At 38.7% G+C, this 23,301-nt stretch overlaps 1 protein-coding gene across 2 annotated transcripts in view; it reads left to right on the top strand.

Annotated features, from left to right (window-relative positions):
* The first annotated feature begins 3,474 nt into the window (after window positions 1–3,474).
* Window positions 3,475–23,301, top strand: part of NUDT4 (nudix hydrolase 4) — a 122,898-nt gene continuing 103,071 nt past the window's right edge. The window contains exon 1 of one of the 2 annotated variants that reach the window (XM_053716901.1): window positions 3,475–3,885. In XM_053716901.1, the coding sequence (XP_053572876.1) occupies window positions 3,787–3,885 (99 nt within the window). In that variant the 5' untranslated portion in view covers window positions 3,475–3,786. The remainder of the gene's footprint in view (window positions 3,886–23,301) is intronic. The other variant, XM_053716902.1, reaches the window with a different exon arrangement.

Raw genomic sequence — 23,301 nt, 5'->3', positions numbered from 1 at the left:
ATCCAACTGAGAACCGAATAATTTATTACCCTGGAAAGAAAGGGATAGCAAAGTTGACTTAGAAGACATATCAGCATTCCAAGTTTTAAGCCATAAAGCTCTTCTAGCTAAAATAGTTAGAGACATATACCTGACATCAACTCTAATGATATCAAAGATGGCATCACAAATAAAATAATTAGCATGTTATAGAAGAATAATAATGCTATGAGAATTATGATCTGTTACTTGTTGCGCTAAAGCTTCTAACCAAAAAGTTGAAGCTGCAGCAACATCCGCTAAACATATAGCAGGAGTAGAGACAGCCCCATTAACCTTAGGGATTTTGTCCCAAACTCTAATCTGTCAGATGGCACAGGATATAATTGCTTAAAACGTTTTAAAAGGAGTAAATGAATTACCCAAATTATTCCATTCCCTGGAAATTACTTCAGAAATAGCATCAGGGACAGGAAACACTTCTGGAATAACTACAGGAGATTTAAAAACCTTATTTAAACGTTTAGTTTTAGTATCAAGAGGACCAGAATCCTCTATTTCTAATGCAATTAATACTTCTTTAAATAAAGAACGAATAAATTCCATCTTGAACAAATACAAAGATTTATCAGCATCAACCTCTGAGACAGAAACCTCTGAACCAGAAGAACCATTATCAGTATCAGAATGATGATGTTCATTTAAAAATTCATCTGAAAAATGAGAAGTTTTAAAAGACTTTTTACGTTTACTAGAAGGAGAAATAACAGACATAGCCTTCTTAATGGATTTAGAAACAAAATCTCTTATGTTATCAGGAACACTCTGAGTATTAGATGTTGACGGAACAGCAACAGGTAATGTAACAGTACTAAAGGAAATTTTATCTGCATTAACAAGTTTGTCATAACATTTAATACAAACAACAGCTGAAGGAACAGATACCAAAAGTGATACACTTAGCTTTGGTAGCTCCAGCACCGGGCAGCGATTTTCCTGAAGTATCTTCTGACTCAGTTGCAACGTGGAACATCTTGCAATATGTAATAGAAAAAACAACATATAAAGCAAAATTTATCAAATTCCTTAAATGACAGTTTCAGGAATGGGAAAAAAATGCCAGTGAACAAGCTTCTAGCAACCAGAAGCAATAAATAATGAGACTTAAATAATGTGGAGACAAAAGTGACGCCCATATTTTTTTAGCGCCAAATAAGACGCCCACATTATTTGGCGCCTAAATGCTTTTGGCGCCAAAAATGACGCCACATCCGGAACGCCGACACTTTTGACGCAAAAGAACGTCAAAAATGACGCAACTTCCGGCGACACGTATGACGCCGGAAACAGAAAAAAAAATTTGCGCCAAAAAAGTCTGCGCCAAGAATGACGCAATAAAATGAAGCATTTTCATCCCCCGCGAGCCTAACAGCCCACAGGGAAAAAGTCAAATTTTTTAAGGTAAGAAAAAATGATTGATTCAAATGCATTATCCCAAATATGAAACTGACTGTCTGAAAATAAGGAATGTTGAACATCCTGAGTCAAGGCAAATAAATGTTTGAATACATATATTTAGAACTTTATAAAAAAGTGCCCAACCATAGCTTAGAGTGTCACAGAAAATAAGACTTACTTACCCCAGGACACTCATCTACATGTTGTAGAAAGCCAAACCAGTACTGAAACGAAAATCAGCAGAGGTAATGGTATATATATAAGAGTATATCGTCGATCTGAAAAGGGAGGTAAGAGATGAATCTCTACGACCGATAACAGAGAACCTATGAAATAGACCCCGTAGAAGGAGATCATTGCATTCAAATAGGCAATACTCTCCTCACATCCCTCTGACATTCACTGCACGCTGAGAGGAAAACCGGGCTCCAACCTGCTGCGGAGCGCATATCAACGTAGAATCTAGCACAAACTTACTTCACCACCTCCATAGGAGGCAAAGTTTGTAAAACTGATTTGTGGGTGTGGTGAGGGGTGTATTTATAGGCATTTTAAGGTTTGGGAAACTTTGCCCCTCCTGGTAGGAATGTATATCCCATACGTCACTAGCTCATGGACTCTTGCTAATTACATGAAAGAAATGGCTCTACTTCTGTTTAAATGTAGTGATGTCAAAAATGCTCAAAATGCTCTGGTCTTTTGAGAAAGTTTTTGTCTGAAATGCCCGGTACAGTAGAATTGCATAATCAATTAATGCATAATAAAAAGCCAATGCAAAAGAATGAATTTCAAATGAGTTGCAATTTTTTTCTGACAAATGTCATAGTTAGATATATTTTCCTTCCATGTGCATCCTGTGACAGCCATCAGCCAATTACAAAATGCACATAATATATTCTGTGAATTCTAGCACATGCTCAGTAGGAGCTGGTGCCTCAGAAAGTGTGAATATTAAAAGATTATGCACAGATAGATAATGGAAGTGGATTGGAAAGTTGTTTAAAATGTTATGATCTATGTGAATCATGAAAGTTGAATTTTGACTTTATTGTTCCTTTAACCTTACCTGCAGACTGACAAACTTCACCTTACAGTGAAACTGTATAACATTATCTCATTAATATGTCAGGTATAGTGAGATTATACGATTATACTCATGACCACCAGTCCACAAGTCAGGTCACAAAACTGAGGTTAGTGATCTCACTGTCTTTTACTGCTCATCCCCAGGACCATACTCCTCTAGACAATCCTTGGATGCTCATAGGCTGTTTCCCCTCTCACGATCAGCTGCTTTAATATGCCCCCCCCCCCAGTAGGTGAACTAATTGTCTACCCCTAGTGCAAGGTATTAAGGCTACAGAAGCTAATGATATTTTTAGGAGGAAACTTCTTGTGATGTGAATAAAACAATCACGTCCGTATTCTCATTCATAATGTTAAACTATCCCTCAATGTACTAATGTATACATGTCAAATCCTTCCTCTACTTTAAAGCTTCTACTCAACTTTTTCACGCAGTTCCTCTAGAAAATAAATGTATGTATTGTAAATCTGAATGGTCTACAAAGCAGTGCAGATATATAAGGTGATGTACGATGGCCTAAAATGACTTGCTTTGCAAATTGCAATAGTTTTTGTCACTATCGCTTGGCTTTTTATTCCAAACGGTTTGAATATAACGCATTTATATTTGTATACACTGTGATTCTATAAAGTTACCAAAAAACAAACGCTTGCGTAATTCAGAGCAATATAAAGCCCCCCGACTGATGAATACAAGTTATGAGCTTCATCATACGACTTACACTCGTCCATGAAAGAACTGCGTCCGCAATACACATAGGAATGCGCGCACCCGAGATGTTAGCGGCTGCGCGCAGTTTCCAGACTCACTAATGCTCGTCGGCTGGTCCTTTGTGCGCGCTGCGCAGTGCGCATGTGCTGTGTGTTAGATAGCGGACAGGACAGGGGAGGCGGCGCGCGGTAGGTGAGCTCGGTGGAATGCGAAGCACAGTTGAATAGACAGACTTGCAGAGGTCGGTGCGCGCGCAGGGGCGGGAGGGGGAGTCTGGGTGGGAGCGGGTACAGGCGACGGGTCAGGGGCCGCATCACCAACACGGACACAGACCGGAGAAGACACGAGTCCATGGAGAGGCGAGTCTCTCCCGTGTCATTTACATCCACAGCCGCAAACCTCCTCTAACCTCGGGCCGGCTCTCCTCCTGGCTCTCCGCAGTGGGTGTGAGTCGGGTGGTCGTGGAAGGAAATCCCTGCGTGCGGGAAGGGAGAGGTGCGACTGGGGTCGCCGTGACTGCAGCCGGGGAAGGAGGAGGAGCCGCCGCCTCTATGATGAAGTTTAAGCCGAACCAGACTCGGACTTACGACCGGGAGGGTTACAAAAAGAGAGCGGCCTGTTTGTGCTTCAGGAACGAACGGGAAGATGAGGTGAGAGCGCGGTTACTGAGGATATGTGTGTATCTGTAATTAGACATGATTGTGACATAATCTCAGGTGCAACAACTCCCTTGCCTTTTTTGTGTGAGAGGCACCTAATCATTGTGTGTGTGATGGTTCTAAAGTGATCCTTGCCCTGTCTGATCTGGAGCGGGTCTGTAGTGATCCTTCCCCATGTCCTGTCTGATCTGGAGCGGGTCTGTAGTGATCCTTCCCCATGTCCTGTCTGATCTGGAGCGGGTCTGTAGTGATCCTTCCCCATGTCCTGTCTGATCTGGAGCGGGTCTGTAGTGATCCTTCCCCCATGTCCTGTCTGATCTGGAGCGGGTCTATAGTGATCCTTCCCCCATGTCCTGACTGATCTGGAGCGGGTCTATAGTGATCCTTCCCCCATGTCCTGTCTGATCTGGAGCGGGTCTATAGTGATCCTTCCCCCATGTCCTGTCTGATCTGGAGCGGGTCTGTAGTGATCCTTCCCCCATGTCCTGTCTGATCTGGAGCGGGTCTATAGTGATCCTTCCCCCATGTCCTGTCTGATCTGGAGCGGGTCTATAGTGATCCTTCCCCCATGTCCTGTCTGATCTGGAGCGGGTCTATAGTGATCCTTCCCCCATGTCCTGTCTGATCTGGAGCGGGTCTATAGTGATCCTTCCCCCATGTCCTGTCTGATCTGGAGCGGGTCTATAGTGATCCTTCCCCATGCCTGACTGATCTGTAGTGGTTCTATAATGAGTCTTCCCCATGCCTGTCTGATCTGGAGCGGTTCTTACAGTGAACCTTCGCCATGCCTGATCTGTGGTTACCCTGTTGCCTGGCATTATAATAGTATACGGCTCCCCTCCCACTGTATTTATATAAGGCAAAATCTCACGTTATGTGCATCACACAGTATGGGAGATCACACTACTGCTCACTAGTAAACGTTCTTTTTAATATTGCTTAAAAGGAACACATTATAGTGTTAGCAGTAGTAATTCTCTTCTCTGTATTTGTGTGTGTGTGTATGTATATGTGTGTGTGTATGTATGTGTATATATATATATATATATATATATATATATATATATTCTACACACACATACCTACCTGTTTCAACCATAAGCCAGTGTCCATATACCGTATACAAAACTAATTCTATATTCATAGTCCTCGGTTTATTCATTTTATGTAAAATGACATAGCCAACACCAGTTACTGACAGCATTACTCTGCTCCCATAACACTATTAGCAGGGTCACCACTTATTACTAATTCAGTTAGCTGCTTTATTTGTATATTTCATATTATATTACCTTATGCAATTAATAGCCTACTAGAACACGCATAATGAACATACATACCACTTTTATTTTCTTGGTCATTTCATGACAGATCTTTTTCTTCCTCTTAAATACTGCAGTACTCTTAAAGATACATACAGAACATTAATTGGGCTATTGGGGGTATCTATTATGTGAGCTTTTTAGAAGTATTTGTGTGTACAGACCTTTTATGTTTTTGTTAAAACTGGGTGTGTGTATGTTAGATGTATATAAATAAAACATAGAAACAAAATTACATCAGAAGCTGGGCAACCAACCACACACTTTCTCTTAGACATTATATAAAACACAAAAAATTAGGAGACTGACATACTTTAGGACCTGTGACTCCCTTTCTCATGGGCATTGTCACATTATGTGTATGCATATACAAATGTTTCTCTATATCAAAACCTTATAAATAACCAGCCTTACATAGTATAGAGGTAGACTTTGATGTGCAATTGAGTAATGACATTGCTAATAGTATCATTGTGACTCACTTTTGAAAATCTGCTTATTATGAAATAGACAGTATGACGGCAAACTTTCATGAAGCTGCATTGAACTGGGTAGATCTGTATGTAATATTCAATGTTACACCCATGCATAGTTTTATTATTTTAAGGGATTGTATTGTGTATTAGTTTTTTTGTTGTTTTTTGTGTGCGCAATAATTGTAAATTACATTATGGGATTGTATTGTGTATTGGCTATTTTTTATTTGTGTGCAGTAATTGCAAGTGGATTGCATTACTGTGTTTATGCTAATTTCATTTTATTTAGCTTCTTATAGTAATTTTACATTTAAAACAGGGGCTTACCAATGTGTATACATTTTAGGAGACATGCAAGATTTTGAGCAGCAATATACATAGTTGTAAGAAAATATATATGTATATGTGTGTGTGTGTATATATATATATATATATATATATATATATATATATATATATATATATATATATATATATATATATATATATATGTATATATATATATGTGTATATATATATATATATATATATATATACACATATATAGTGTGTGTGTATGTATATGTGTATATATATACATACATACATACATACATACATACATACATACATACATACATGTGGCCCTCGGTTTACAACCGTTCAATTTGCACTGTTTCAGAATAGCAACCTTTTTTTTTCAGTCATGTGACTGCTATTGAAAAGCATTGAGAAGCAGTGCATTGATTAAAATAGCCAGTAGGTGGAGCTGTCCGCTTGTGTTGCAGCAAAGATATGTAAGCCAAGCATGATGAAATCAATCCGTTTAACCAGACCTGAGCTATCGAGCAGCTTTTAAAGGAACAAGATCTTCCTGTCTATGAATCAGTCCAGATTGGAATGCATAGAAAGAATTGTTTGCAGAAAAATGCAAGTAAAGTCTGTGTTGTGTGATTATTGTATTAGGTTTATAATGCTGTTTAGCATTTGAAGTCTTCATTTCAAAGCTTTAAAAATCTATTAGGTGTCACTTATGCCAATTCTGAGAGGGGCCTAGAACCCGACTCCCTCACTTCCCATTGACTTACATTATAAACTGGGTTTCAATTTACAACGGTTTCGATTTACAACCATTCCTTTTGGAACCTAACCCCAGCGTAAACTGAGGGCTACCTGTGTGTGTGTGTGTATGTATATGTGTGTGTATATATATATATATATATATATATATATATATATATATATATATATATATATATATATATATATATATATATATATATATATATATATATATATATATATATATATATATATATATATATATATATATATATATATATATATATATATATATATACCTATGTGAAATAATTTATGAATGAAAATGTTAGTAGCCATGGCTGTGATTTGTTAATTTAAGACTTAACATACTTAAAGGGACATTAAACACTATATTTTTCTTTGTATATATGTTTTGCAGATAATCTATTTAAATAGCCTATAAAGCTGTTTTTTCCTTTTCTAATTCTAAAGTTTTGCTTATTTTTAGATAACATTGCACTGATTTTCAGACTCCTAACCAACCCCCAAAGTTTTAAATACTGATGTATACCTATTCCAGCTTGCTCCTGTTTGTTTAAAGGGCCTTTTTATATGAAGGGGGAAGTGTCTGCTTTTTTTTCTATAGAACCACTTTCAGTGGGTTTTCCAGCTAACCCTTTTAACAGTGCTAAACTGTGAGCTTCTAAGTACGTTTTTAAATGGTTTTATACTGTATCTGTTCATATTCTTTATAGTAGTCTATTATATGCAGTTCAATTAAAATCGGTGTATACTGTCCCTTTAATTGTACTATTCACATACAATTTTATTTTTCTGAAAAGAAAAAAAATTACACATTGTGTTGGATATTCATATATTAAAAGGGCTTAATAGTGAACATTTTTAAAGTATGCATGTTGAGGAACAACCGTTCTAAAAATAAATAAAAGCTGTTTAAATTTAGGTTGATCTCTAGCATGAAATATAGGTCAGTGCTAAATGATATTGCTGTATTCATTCTCATTCACTGATAAGGTGAACTCCCTGGCTAATTCTTTCAAAGGACTATTTTTATTTATTTATTTATTTTTTTAAACTAAAGCAAATGTTTTAATAATATTTTGAAATACACTCTTTTTTTTTTTTTTTTTTGTGGAACAAATGAAGAGCTTTTTTTCTAAAAGTTCCTTTGTTCTAAATTACAATTATTGGCCGCCAAAACAACTTTCAAAGACACACATACAATCTATACAGAAATTATACTTTTTGAGTCTGATTACCTGTATCTAGACCTCTGCAGACTATCTCAGTGGGTTTTACAATCTTGCATTTTAACCAATGAGTGCTGGTTGCTGCATAACATTATCATTTTCCACAGGAGTGAGCACAATGTTATCTATGACACACATTAACTAGCACTGTCAGGTGTGCAAGGTTTAAAAAGCTGATAAAAAGCACTACGATAAGAGGTGACCTGCAGGGGCTTAGAAACACGAAAACATATAGGTTATAAAGTATATTAATATATAACAATGATGGTTATGCAAAGCTGGGGAATGGGTTGTAAAGGCGTTATCTATCTTTTTAAAGGGACAATAAAGTCAAAATTAAACTTTCATGATTCAGAGCATGCAATTTTAAGCAACTTTCCAATTTACTTATGTTATCAAACTTGCTTTATCATTTTATCTTTTATTGAAGAGTAAAACTAGGTAGGCTCAGGAGTGTGCACGTCTTTAGTTCTCTATGGTAGAAGTGTTTTGCAACATTGTATAACAAAACTACAAATAAGGTTGCAAAACACTGCTACCATAGAGCACTAAAGACATGTGGACACTCCTGAGCTCTTGTGAGCCAACTTAGTTTTTCTTTTAAATAAGACACCAAAGAACAAAGCAAATTTGATAACAGAAATAAATTGAAAAGTTGCTTAAAATTGCATGCTCTATCCAAATAGTTTAATTTCGATTTTACTGTCCCTTTAAACAAAAACAAGTAGACTTTCCATTTTAATTGCTGTATCGTTATATACAGAAACATTACTTTGTTTCTTTTATAAATGTCAATATACACACACACACACACACACACACACACACACACACACACTCTCTCACTCACCGATTTAAAATTATGGGGAGGCGAAAAGTGAGTTTAAAATCCTCCACTAAATACAAAATGTAGAGAAAATAACTCATTGTGTAACCTATTTACAAATCTAGACAAGTCAGAAGACTTGCTTTTCCCACAGAAACACTCTGATTACATTGTTTCCAATGCAGCAAAGGATTCTGGGTGATATATGCAAATTAGGTTCACAATGACTAACTTTTTTACTTTTAGCCTGCTTTTTAAAGCAGACTTCCCTTTACGCCAGGGCTCGACAAACCTGGGAGCCACTGGCTCCTAGAATTTTACCCCTGGCTCCTAACTTTTTTGGTTATTCTCCATATATCTATATACAAATCCCACTGTCTGGCTCCTAAATATTCTTACTGGCTCCTAAATTTTAAACAGATTTGTCAAGCACTGCTTTACGCCATAGCATAGCCGCATTACACAGCTTTTAAGCTTAGCTAGGCTTACTACAGTGATTCAGACCAATCCCAGGGCAGCTGTTTTGTGGTTTTTGCCACTCTTCAGCTGGGAGTAGTAGGTTGGATCACTGCTTGGTAAATCACTGCTTTTCTCTACATTTTGTATTTAGTGGAGGGTTTTAAACTCACTTTTCGCCTCCCCATAATTTTAATTGTTGTATTTCCCCCAGAAATCAACTTTACCAAGCAGTGATTCAACCTACTCCCTGCTGAGTGGCAAAAACCACAAAACAGCTGTCCTGGGATTGGTCTGAATCACTGTACTAACCCTAGCTAAGCTTAAAAGCTGTGTAATGCGGCAATGCTATGGCGTAAAGGGAAGTCTGCCTTAAAAAGCAGGCTAAAAGTAAAAAAAAGTGAGTCGTGAACCTCTTTTGCATATCTCACCCAGAATCCTTTGCTGCATTGGAAACAATGTAATCGGAGAGTTTGTGGGAAAAGCAAGTCTTCTGACTTGTCTAGATTTGTAAATAGTTTTTTTGCACAATGAGTTTTCTCATATATGTGTGTATACCCACACAAACGTGACTTACACATTTTTAATTTGTTTTCAATATCTAGAAGCTTGGTTTGTGGCCTCATAAATTATTGTAAAATTTGAAAAAAATATTTTTGTAAAGTTTACCATGTTTTAAATTCAACTTAAAAGATGTTCTTTAAAAAATAAATAATAATAATTGGCTAAAACAGGGCTCGACAAACCCAGGAGCCTGGGAGCCACTGGCTCCTAGAATTTTACCCCTGGCTCCTAACTTTTTGGGTTATTCTCCATATATCTATATACAAATCCAACTGTCTGGCTCCTAAATATTCTTATTGGCTCCTAATTTTTGAGCATATTCATCAAGCACTGGGCTAAAACATGCCCAGGTGCCACAAGTTGTCTCAATATTTTAGTATCCATGATACGATGGGACAAAGACCTGAAATTCAGGCATACAGCCAAAAATAAGTTGTCAGCTAGACGGAATGGTTGTAAATTAAAAACCAGTTTATAATGTAAGTCAATGGGAAGTGAGGGAGTTAGGTTCCAGGCCCCTCTCAAAATTGTCATAAGTAACACAATACATTATTTTTAAAGCTTTGCAATGAAGACTTTAAATGCTAAACAGCATTATAAACCTAATAAAATAATCACACAACACAGAATATATATAATTAAACAAAGTTAAATGAACAAAAACATTTGCTAAACAGCATTATAAACCTAATAAAATAATCACACAACACAGACTTCAATAGCATTTTTCTGCAAACAGTTCTTTCTATGCATTCCAATCTGGACTGATTTATAAACAGGAAGATCTTGTTTCTTTGAAATCTGCTCGATAGCTCAGGTCTGGTTAAACTGATTAATTTCAGCTTGCCTGGCTTTGCTTTACAATCCATAATGAATGCCTCTGCCAGGCTCATCTTCCTTGCACGTCGCGCGTCATCTGCTGCACCTCTCTGCCAATCCCTTCGCTGGCTTCCTTTTGCCTCCAGGATTAAACACAAAATTCTCACTCTGACATACAAAGCCCTCAACTGCACTGCTCCCCCCTATATCTCAGACCTTGTATCCAGATACTCACTCACTCTCCCTCCCGTCCCCTTCGCTTTGCTCAGGACCTCCTCCTCTCGTTATCTCCTCACATTCCCATTTACAGGACTTCTCCAGACTGGCTCCCATCTTGCGGAACTCTTTGCCTTGCTCCACAAGACTCTCCCCTAGTTTTTAAAGCTTTAAGCGCGCCCTAAAGACTACTATGCAGGGATGCATACTACCTACACTAACCTTTCCTAACTCAGTTGCTATCCCCTTGAACCCCTTCGCATGTAAGCCTATGAGCCCAACTGTTTTGTTGGTCACCTTCATAAGAGCCGACTACAACAGTGCAACTCTAGGCAGGGCCCTCTACCCATTTGATCCCTATAAATGTTATCTTGTATACCGCCTATGTTTATAGCGCTGCAGAATCTGTTGGCACTCTACAAATACATAATAATAAATTTACTGTCCCTTTTTAAAATATGGCTTTACAAATCCTTGGAGGAAGGGAACCATTGCTCCTAGAGAAGGGAAAAAATACACATTATATAATAAAAATATCACTATAGTTTACCACTTAGTACTAAAATGAAAGAGCCTAATTCCCAACCTATTTAATTTTTTTTATAGATTTCTGGCTTTTTCTGTACAAACTTGGCAAATTATCAAGCCCTGATTTGGACATCAGTGCAGTATAACAAAATGTTAAATAAAGAGAGGGAGTGTGTCTTTGCATAGGAGACATGCTGTGTGAGTATTCGTAAGTGAAGTCAGAGCTGTGGGTGTTTCCGTTGGCTCTGTGCTGCAGCTTCCCTCTGTAGGTTGCTTATGACACATGGGCACACACTGAGGGCACGTACTCTCTGCAAACTACTTCAGAATGGCCCTATGGAAAAGGAATTTATTTTAATTTTAATCCAAGGAGACAAGAAAAAAAAAATTAAATATATATATATATATATACACACACACACACACACACACACACACACACACACACACACACACACACACACACACACCTCTCATATAATATAATATACCAGATTTTCAAAATTTAGTTTAATGCATCAGGTTTCGAAACAGGACTAGTACCTTTCTCAATGGATATTCAGTGTCTCAAGCGGTAACCGAAAGATACAGTAATATATATATTACTGTAAATGTTTGTCTGAATCATCATGAATGTTTAATTTTGAGTTTGGGAGCAAGAAAATATATATATATATATTTTCTTGCTCCCAAACTCAAAATTAAACATTCATGATTCAGACAAACATTTACAGTAATATATATATTACTGTATCTTTCGGTTACCGCTTGAGACACTGAATATCCATTGAGAAAGGTACTAGTCCTGTTTCGAAACCTGATGCATTAAACTAAATTTTGAAAATCTGGTATATTATATTATATGAGAGGTGTGTATATATATATGTATGTATGTATATATATGTATGTATATATATATATGTGTATATATATATATATATATATATATATATATATATATATATATATATATATATATATATATATATATATATATATATATATATATATATATATAAAAATTTGGATAGCCATTTGATTAAAAAAATGATATAATATGTCAGTGTGTCGGCAGCAGTGTGTAGGTGTGTCCCTGCTTCAGCACAAATTTCTTATAAATTTTTTTTTTTTGGTTTCTGACTTTGCGCCTGCCTGCTATGCATATCACATGGTTGACACGTGATTGATACCTAGGGGACACACAGATCATCTTAACCTATTGGCGCAGCTCAGTGGGAACTGAAACTATTCCCATTGGCGGCTCCTGACTGCACGTGTAGTCTCCTTAATTGGCTCGTGACAGCATGTATAGTCAGCGAGTGGGACAGCAGTGTGTTTGCAGTGCGGGCAGTAGTCAATCGGACTCACCGAGCTCTGAGGGCGGCAGCTTAAACGCTGAGTTTAAGTCAGTGGGATTTTTTTTGCAACTAGCTCCCAGTAGTGCATTTCTGCTCCAGCTCTTGATATATGGATAGGAAGTGGAAGCTTAAAAATGCTTGATGAAATGCAAGTGTCTTTATCTAATATTCCACCAAATATTCAGAAATTGTGTTCATCCCATCGACCTCGTACATCCCATTAAAATAGCAAGTAGCTATTGGTGTTATTAAACTTTTTTTTTAATTCTTGCACATACATCCTGTTACTTGTAAATACATTTCATTATTATATAATTTATGTATGTGTCCGTATCTCTTAAAACAAGTTAGTTTAACCTCCTGTTTGCTAGTACAACTGAATTACTGTGTCGCGAAATGATGTTGGTCTAAAAAGTGTGTCACCAACATGAAAAGTTTGGAAAGCTCTGTATTATATACTTGCATGTATTATTTTAAAGGGATAGTAAAGTCCAAATTAAACTTTCATGATTCTGCTAGGGCATGCCATTTTAAACAACTTTCTAATTTACTTTCATCATTAAATTTGCCTTATTCTCTTGTTATTCTTAGTTGAAGGTAATACTAGGTAGGCTCATATGCTAATTTCTAAGCCATTGAAGGCTGCCTCTAATTTGCGTTTCACAGTTTTTCACAGCTAGAGGGTTTTAGTTCATGTGTTTTCATATAGATAACACTGTGCTCATGCACGTGAAGTTATTTCAGCACTAATTGTCTGAAATGCAAGTCTGTTAAAAGATCTTAGATAATAAGGAAGTCAGCAGAAGCTTAGATACAAGGTAATTACTGAGGTAAAAGGTATATTTCTATAATAGTGTTGTTTGTGCAAAACTGGGGAATGGTAAATAAAGGGATTATCTTTTAAAACGGTAACATTTTTGGTGTTTACTATCCATTGAACATGTTTAAATAGTACCAATGATTGTTTTCCGCCCCTTTATGTACTTTAAAAAAAAATTATTTTACATATAAAAAACAGCATTTAAACACCTTGGAATGGAATGTTTCTTGTACTACTCAGGAGGTCCCGAGTTGGATTTGACCTGTCTGTATGTAACTCCTTTGTATGCATTAAACACATACTTAGCAAGGGTTCATAAACAATCATCTCATTTGATGAACTCATTTTTTTTTAGTAGTAAACTGTAGACCACTAGATGTCAGTGTTGATTTTTCACATGGTGGTGTTGAAGTTTGTGTCTCACATGATTATTTGGTATACTTTAAATGTTTGAACATGAGTTAATTGGTTAACCTTGATAAAAGTTGTTTCATTTGGAAACCAACTGGACAAAAAAGAATCTTGTGCACCAATAATTTTATTATAGGGTGCACTGTGCATGTTAAGGTAATGTGTATGTTAATATAGTATATAATACTCGTAATAAATATATACTGTAGTTTACAATGAGTGGGGAAATGCTCCTATTCTAATCAGTGTTAAAGGGACATTAAACACATTTGTGTAAATATTATGCTTTTTGACCCACGCTTGCTAGAGAGGTCAAAAAGCAAAATCTGTAACCTAGGTTTTCAAAATGCTGCAAATTGCCTAAACTGCTTTTATTTGGTTTGCAGCATTTTCAGGTGACAGAACAACTTGGGATATAATATGAAATGTTTTGTTGGAACTTTGCAATATACTTTCATTATTTATTTTGCCCAGTTTTCATATAATTTAGCTCTGAAGATTGTGGCTTATCTTGTTGTCAAAACTGAAAAAGTACACTGCAGACTCCTTAAAGCTAACCCTGCTATGTATCTTTCCCCAATTTGCTTTGACAAATAAGAGCTTTAAAACAATGCATTTTATTTTAACAATATGATCATGGCTAGCCTTGTTTGCTGATTAAATTTGGCTCCTCAAAATGAAGTAATTGGTGTGGGGGGAGTTAGACTATTTAAAAAAAAAAAAAGCAGCAAAGAGTTTTGTTTTTAAAAAAATGCTTAGACTTGACTATGTTATTCTGTAGCAAGACAATAGAAATGTATTGTAAATAAAAGGCGTTTACAATTCCTTTACATATATATATTATATGTACATTATATTAAAATATATTATATGTACTAGTAGTAATAAAAAAAACACACTAAGCATTGGGTTATGCTTAAAGGGACAGTCTATTCAAAATTAAACATTCATGATTCAGATAGGGCGTGTCATTTTAAACAACTTTCCAATTTACTTTTATTTCAAATTTGCTTTGTTCTTTTTGTATTCTTAGTTGAAAGCTAAGCATAGGTTCATATGTTAATTTCTAAGCCCCTAAAGGCTGTCTCTTATCTGAATGCATTTGACAGTTTTTTCACAGCTAGAGGGCTTAGTTCACGTGTGCTATCTAGATGACATTGTTACGCCTGTGGAGTTAAAGGTACATTATACACTCATTTTTTCTTTGCATAGGTAAGAAGTATAACATAACCGAGTTGGTTATGCAAACTGGGGAATGGGTAATAAAGGTATTATCTATCTTTTTAAATGATAAAAATTCTGGAGTAGACTGTCCCTTTAATAGAATGCAATGTGTCTAACTTAATTTATGCACGGACCATTACTTCCTGTCACAGCCAACAAGTGGGCTGTGGTGTCTAAGGGAAGGCAAAGAGGGAGCTTTCACTTTGAAGTGGTTGCGAGGAGATATACACACGTTCCAACTTATTGCCCATGCTCAGTTGAGGATTTGAGCTTCAAAAATCATGTGACAGTAGAACTTAAGTTTTAATGTTGTAGCTCCCTTATCTCACTAAAGGCAGAGTGGGTACACTGAGAATTTCTAATTACTCATTTTGCAAGATAACAAGTTGTTTGCTGTTTTTAACACAGTGGGCCCCATATACTAAATTTATGGGTGGACAAGGTTTTATATCTTGGGAACCTGTACAACCACTTTTGCAGTTAACGGTCACACTTTATTTTTTATTTTTTTTTATTTTTTTACATACTATTTGATATACGTTACAGAAAAAAATGTCTCTATCCCTTTAATTAGAATGTCTTTATATAATTAGGTAAAGCACAAAAGCAGTTAACCAGGAAAATTGTGTGAACATGTCCTTGTGGTGTACCCCTTTTGAATGTTGATTTAGCAACCAGAGCTAACTTATTTTGTGATAAATTTGCTCTGTTTCCATCTTAATATGGGAAGAGTCCACAGCTGCATTCCTTACTTGTGGGCCCCAAGGCAGAACATGCAGTGATCTGAGATGTCATCGCAGAAAATGCAGCATGTCTGCAGAAAGAAAAGGACACATGCAGGAACTGTCAACGATTTAACTTTGCAATGCTGCTCCACATTTGGCTGTTTTCTTCAAACGGGTTTTTCTTATCAAAGTGCATCTAGAGCAAAGTGCTGTTTGAAGTGAACAGTCAAATATGCAGTAGCACTGCAAAGCAGCAGTGCATTTGTTTACTAGCTCAAACCCACCCTTAGCCTTTCCCAGTCTGCAAAGCTGTTTTTTTTTTCTGTATCTAAGATGTTCTTATGAGCAATGCACGTTTTTATTACTACATTTCTATGTTAGACCAAGAGAAAAGGAAACCTAATTTATTCAAGAGACATTTTTTACAATTTATTTTGTCTGCAGCTATTGCACTATATAATAAAACATTAAAAATTACTTTATCCTCCAGTTAACCAATGCATTGCAATTGAACTGGTGCCTAATTGAAAATTGAATTTTTATTTAAAATTATGATCTGCAGCAAATGCTTAACTAAAAAAACTCATCGCAGAAAGTGAAAAAAAGTTCTCCTTCTGGGTGGGAAATACTGAACCTGGCCACCAGGAGGAGGCAAAGACACCCCAGCCAAAGGCTTAAACACCTCCCCCACTTCCTCATAACTCCAGTCATTCTTTGCCTTTCGTCACAGGTTGGCAGAGAAGTGTTAGATGATTTCGGAGTAGTCTGTTATGGAGGATAGTACTCTTCAAGATGGGATTGGAGTTTTAAGTAGTCCTGTCAGCCTCTCAGTGAGAGCATGGATGAAAGAAAGTCCGGAGATGCAGGGAGAGAGTTTCTGCGAAACCATCCCAACTCATATTAACAGCTCCATAGGCAATCGGCGTTGACAAGTTTCGCTGCCTGCTTTTTTCACTCAAGTCCATGTCAGAAGCGATGCTACGATCTGTCACACTTGAAGGGCTGTGTTCCTGTTCCACGGCGTAGATTCTGGTAAGATTGTTTCATATTTGATACATGTATGATAACGCAAGAAGACAGGGTCACAGTGTGACTCCTTTTATCTGTATAGAATCAAGGGTTAATATCTCCTGAGGGGGATTATTGAACAGTGAGGAATAATCTTATATTGTTTGCTTTTATGCTGCTTTTATGAGTGAGATGTTATGGCTCATAGGCTGTTATGGAATATACAGGTTTCACTTTTAGACCCATGCAACAAGCTGGCACACTTTTTCTCATAGGGACAGTCCTGCATTGTGCACCATGTGATTCATTTCCTCTTTCCTGACCGGGATAAATCTTTTTACTGTCTGAGTCATAGGAGGTGGTGAGTGCCCCAGCCATTGGGGTATTAAAGGTGCAGTTTTTTTAAATAAAATAAGATGTTTTATTTCTCTAGTTCTCCGATGGTTGGAGGATTCTGTTACCATAGAGTGCTCTCCCTCTATTCCTAAAGAGTAATTCCTGTTTGGTGAAGAGGCCTTAGCTCAGCCCTCTCAATTATGTTCCATATGCCTTGATAATGTGATATCAAACATTTTTGATACCACTGAGCCGTCCACCACTGAGGAGCTGTCGTCCAGTTAGGTGCGTACCTTACATTATCTGTCTACACATGAAATTTTCCCGTAGCATTGCTGATCCTCCATCTGGAGGGGGCCTTTTTTCACCAGACGTTACTGCGCAGTTCAGACGGTGGTGTCTGCGGCCTTTAATGCTTTACCTTGCCCTGCTAAGTGCAAGCGAAAGGTTACATATTGCACTCCTACCCAGAGTACATCAGTTAATTTATTGGATTTAATTGATAGGGTTATCCGAGGATGTAGTTCTTTCTGAGACTTCAGAGTATGAAACTCTAGGTTGGAGTCTGCTGCCTCTAAATCTCTAGCTGCGGAGGAACCAGACTTTAGTCTTAGGAATTTGCGCTTCTTCCAAAGGAAGAGGTCCAGAGGCCAAATTGCCTGATGAACCTTTAATTCCTAAATTGGATAGAGTTTGAGGACAGGGTGGTGCCTTATCCTTCCCTGCTCCTGTTAGATGGCGAACATTATTAAGAATGAATGGGACATGATAGGGTTCCTTTTTCCCCTCTTCTTCCTTTAACAAATTGTTCCCGTTCCTGGACTCTGGAATTGTGAGGTTCCGTCCCTAAATGGCATGGCGTTATCTTCACCCTTGCTAAACGTACTACTATCCCTCTTGAGGATAGTTCTTTTTTTTTTGAAGAGCCCATGGATTAAGGATGGAAACTCTGTTAAGAGGTTTCAACATACAGGATATTTGTTTCAACCGGCGGCGGCTGTTGCAGTGGTTGCGGGAGAAACTACCTTCTGGTGTGACTCCTTTATAGGATTTGATCAGGGTGGAGTCCCCTCGACGTTGCTCAGGAAAGATTTACGGCCTTAAGGGTTGCTAATTCTTTTATCTGTGACAGATTATTCGCTTGAATTCTATGGATTCGGCATTTTCTGTTAAGGCCTGCCGGTCCCTGGCTGAAGTCATGGTCTGCGGATATGACTTCTAAGTCTAGACTTCTTCCTTCCCCTTTTTAAAGGAATGATTTTGTCTGGTCCAGGCCTGGACTCAATTATCTCCTCTGTCACAGGGGCCATGGATGCCCTCCTACCGCAATAGTATATGAACTAGTCTAAAGGGATGGTTTTCGTTCTGATAAAGCCCATGTCAGCAGTCCTCCGCTAAGCCAGAGCAAACCAAGCGCTCTTGGAAGCCGGCTCAGTCCTGGAATAAATCCAAGCAGAGCAAGAAGCCCGCCGAGTCTAAGTCGGCATGAACGGGCGGTCCCGGTCCTCCTTTGGATCGTGTAGGGGTAGTATCTCGCTCTTAGTTGCTTGGTTCAGGGACGTGTAGGATCCATGGGTCCTGGAGGTCATAGCTCAGGGTTACAAGATGGGTTTCAAGTTTCAGCCACCCAAGGGCAGATTCCTCCTGTCTTCCTTAACAGAAAGGAGGGGAAGCCTTTCTGGGGTGTCTACGGGATCTGTCCTGTTAGGAGTTATTGTCCCGGTGCTTATTGCAGTGAGAGGTTTGGGACACTATTCAAACCTTTTCGTGGTCCCTAAGAAGGAGGGAACTTTCTGTCTGATTCTGGACCTAAAGAGCTTAAGCAAGTTTTTAAATGTCCCCTCGTTCAAGATGGAGACAATAAGGTCCATTTTTCCCCTTGTTCGAGAAGGGCTGTTCATGACCACGATGGATCTGAAGGATGTTCCCTTAAAGTATCAATCCTCAAGGACCACTTCCAGTTCCTAAGATTTGCATTCCTGGACTAGCACTTCCAGTTTATTGCCTTCCGTTTGGTCTAGCTACGACTCCAAGACATTTTTCAAAGAGTGGACCATTCGGAAACTCTCCTCGGTCCTCTTCGATAATCTAGAGAGAGTTCTCTTGTATCAAGTACCGGGGTAGAATTCACGGGTACTATTATAGTCTCCATAGACATGAGACTATTTCTCATACCAGAGACGTTGCAAGCTAGATCCAACACGTCTTGCCTTTCAGATCTCCTTAAGGCCATCTGTGGCTCGGTGTATGGAGGTGATTGGTCTCATGGTGTCCAGCATATGGACATCATTTCCTTTGCCAGGTTTCACCTCAGACTGATGCAACTGCGCATTCTGAAGTAGTGGAACGGCGATCCGTGAGATATCATACGGTGTGCCGCCATGAATTGGTGCCGCCTTGCTTAAGCGCACTCTTGAAGCGGAGCAGAAGGCGGTAGCTGCTGCTACCCTACGCACTCATCAGCATACGCAGGGACTCTCTCAACTCCCACACAGTTCTCCGGAGGGTCGGGGCTCCGCTCCGGAGATTTCACTTGCCTCAGCTGCATTACAAAAGTCCCTATCAAGGAGATCTGAGCAAGAGAAGTTCCTTCAAGCCAGTGCACATTTGAGTGGCAGCACATGTATTTGAAGACATATCACTGCGGTCTACTCTAAGGCCTAGGAACCTACATTCACTTGTTCCCAAGCTTCTGAACAAGGTAACTGGCCAGGAGGTACGCGTTACTTACAGGAGTCAGGATTGAGAGTGGGTCGAAGTGGCGGAAACGGCCGACATTTTCTTTCTGTGTCTGCAGAGTTCTTTTGATCAATTGCGACATACACACTCCCAAGAGTCGCAGTTTTACAGATCTACTTACCTTCCCCTTCCTGAATTCTCAAGCTCAGGGAGAATTGCCCTGGATATTAATTATATCGTTCCAGCATAGAGAAGACATCTGCTTTAACTGGGTGAGACCTTTCTGTTTACCATCATATGCATTTTTTGCCATTTGCCCTCCTGGCTTAATTTTTGTAATTTTTCAGTTTACTCTCATCAAGCCCTGCTGCTCTTTTGTGGGCCCCATATTTGTTTATCCTACACTGATTGTGTAACTCTTATACTGGTGCCCCCAAGGCTTAGGGACTTTAACAGTAGGATCATTTGGGCCCCAGTAGTTTCTGCTTTTGGGCTCAATACTTGTGCACTGCTTATTGCCCTAAGAAGCAGAACTTTTTACTTTTATTTTCATCACTGGTACCCCTAACGGCTTAAATATGTGCAACTTTTGATTGTTATTATTGTGCCTCTAGCTTTGGCAATACAGTTGTAGTGACTGTCATGATAATAAAGCTTAGTTAAAGGGGCACTGAACCCAAAATTCTTTCTTTCATGATTCAGATAGAGCATGCAATTTTAAGCAACTTTCTAATTTACTCCTATTATCACATTTTCTTTATTCTCTTGGTATTTTTATTTGAAAAGCAAGAATGTAAGTGTGTATATGTGTATATATATATATATGTGTGTGTGTATATATATATATATATATATATATATATATATATATATATATATATATATATATATATATATATATATATATATATATATATATATATATATATATATATATATATATATATATATATATATATATATATAATGTGTGTTTTAGGCTACAATGTGTGATTTGGTAAAATTTTGTGATGATGTGCCGCAAGATTTTTTTTAATGTAAAAAAAATGTGCCGTTGAAAATCACTACTCTGGGCAACCGATCGAGAGAATTGCTTTTGGTGGTTTTGTCTGGATAACTTGCCCTGAGGGACGTCCGTCTCAAGACCATCCTGGGTGATTGTGACTGCAGTTGCGAGTCAGTCACGATGGGGAGCTGTTTGGGGTGCCAGGAAGGCACAGGGCCTTTGGTCTCAGGAGGTAAAGCTCCCTCCTGATCTCATTTTGGATCCTCGGGCAATATACAATGCTCTGAATGCTTGGCCTCTGTTGGGTTCGTCCCAGTTTATCAGATTCCAATCTGACAGTATATCCTCGGTGGTTTACATTAACCATCAGGGGAGAACGAGAAGCTCCCTAGTTATGAGGGAATTATCTTGGATTCTGGTGTGGGGGAGACCCACATTTGTTCGCAGTCAGCGATCCACATTCCGGGTGTGGACAACTGGGAAGCGAATTTCCTCAGCAAACGCTCCTTTCATCCGGGGGAATGGTCTCTCCATCCCAAGTGTTTGCAGAGATTATCAAGAGGAAGATGTTATGACGTCTTAATACCAAGCTACCAAGATATGGGTTCGAGGTACAGGGATCCTCAGGCAGAGCTAACAGATGCATTAACGGTGCCTTTGAGGTTCAATCTAATTTATCCTTTCTGGCTGTTACCACTACTACTTAGCGTAGTGGCTCGAGTCTAGCAGGCGTCAGTAATACTGATTGCTCAGTCTTGGCCGCAAAGGATATGGTTCACGGATCTAGTGGAGATGTCATCTCCTCCATGTAAGTTACCTTGCCGCAGGGATCTGCTGACCAAGGTCTCTTTGTTAATCAGTGTCTAGATTCTCTGAGGCTGACTGCGTGGAGATTGAACGCTTAGTCCTAGCCAAGAGAGGGTTTTCTGAGAGTTATTTTACTCTTATTCAAGCTTGTAGCTGGTTGCTAGTTGCATTTGTCATAAGGTGTGGAGGACCTACTTATCCTGTTCTCCAGGATGAACTTGAGAAGGGCTTTTCTGCAAGTCCCCTGAAGGGTCAGTTTTCGACCCGGTCTGTGTTGCTGTACTAGAGGTTTGCTGAGCTTCCAGATGTGCAGCCATTTGTTAAGGCTCTGCTGGGATCAGACCTGTGTTGAGATCTAAGGCTCCTCCTTTGGAGTTTAAATCTTGTTCTTAAAGTTTTGCAACGGGCTATGCATGAAGTAGACGTTAATTTTTGTCTTGGAAGGTTTCTTTTCTACGGGCTATTGCTTATGTGCGCAGAGTATCTGTGGTTGCTGCCCTGGAATGTGTAACTCTTTATCTGGCTTTTCATGCCGATAAGGCAGTTCTATGAACCAAGTTAGGTTTTCAATTCGCAATATCAATCAAGAGATTGTGGTTCCTTATGTCCTAATCCTTTGTCGTTGAAGCAATGTTTACAACGTATTTCTGGATGTGGTTTGTGTCTTGAAGTTCATTCTTCGAGCCACGAAGGAATTCAGACAAACCCTTTTCTCTGTTTGTTCTCCTTTCCGGGAAGCGTAGGGGTCAGAGGGCCTCTTCTACTTCCTTATCTTTTTGACTGAGGAGTGTCATCCGTTTAGCATAGAGACGGCGGGACATAAACCTCCTCTGAGGATTACGGCTCATTCTACGAGAGCAGTGGTTTCCTCTTGGGCCTTCAAAAATGAGGCTTCCTATGGATCAGATGGTGGTTGTCTCAGGATCATCTCTCCCAGGGAACCTGTTTTCGCAGACCTACCTGGGTGATAGTGACTACGGACGCCAGCCTGACAGGTTGAGAAGCAGTCTGGGACCTCTTAAGGGCTCAGGGGACATGGACTCGGGAAGAATCTGTTCTCCCCATAAACATTCTAGAGTTAAGAGCAATCTTAAATGCTCTTCTGGCCTGACCTTAGCTTCTGCCCGGTTTATCAGTTTTCAGTCGGATTACATAGCCTCAGTGGCTTACATCAACCATCAGGGTGGAACTCTGAGTTATTTGGCCATGAAAGAGGTGTCCAAGATTATTAATTGGGCGGAGACCCACAACTGTTGTCTATCTGCGATCCACATTCCAGGAGTGGACAATTGGGAAGCAGATTTTCTGAGCAGGCAGACCATCCGGAAGTATTTTCCAACTTGATTCTCAAATGGAGAAAGCTGGATCTAGATCTCGTGGCATCTCGTCAGAATGCAAAGCTCTTTAAGATACGGGTCGAGGTCCAGGGACCTTCAGGCGGTTCTGATAGATGCTCTGGCAGTCCCTTGGAATTTCAATCTTGCATACCTTTTTCCTCAGTTAGCTCTCCTTCCTTGGGTCATTGCTCGGAT

This window comes from Bombina bombina, chromosome 6 (genome assembly GCF_027579735.1).
Source record: "Bombina bombina isolate aBomBom1 chromosome 6, aBomBom1.pri, whole genome shotgun sequence".
In the NCBI taxonomy this organism is placed as follows: domain Eukaryota; kingdom Metazoa; phylum Chordata; class Amphibia; order Anura; family Bombinatoridae; genus Bombina; species Bombina bombina.
This window is presented reverse-complemented; position numbering and strand designations above follow the sequence as displayed.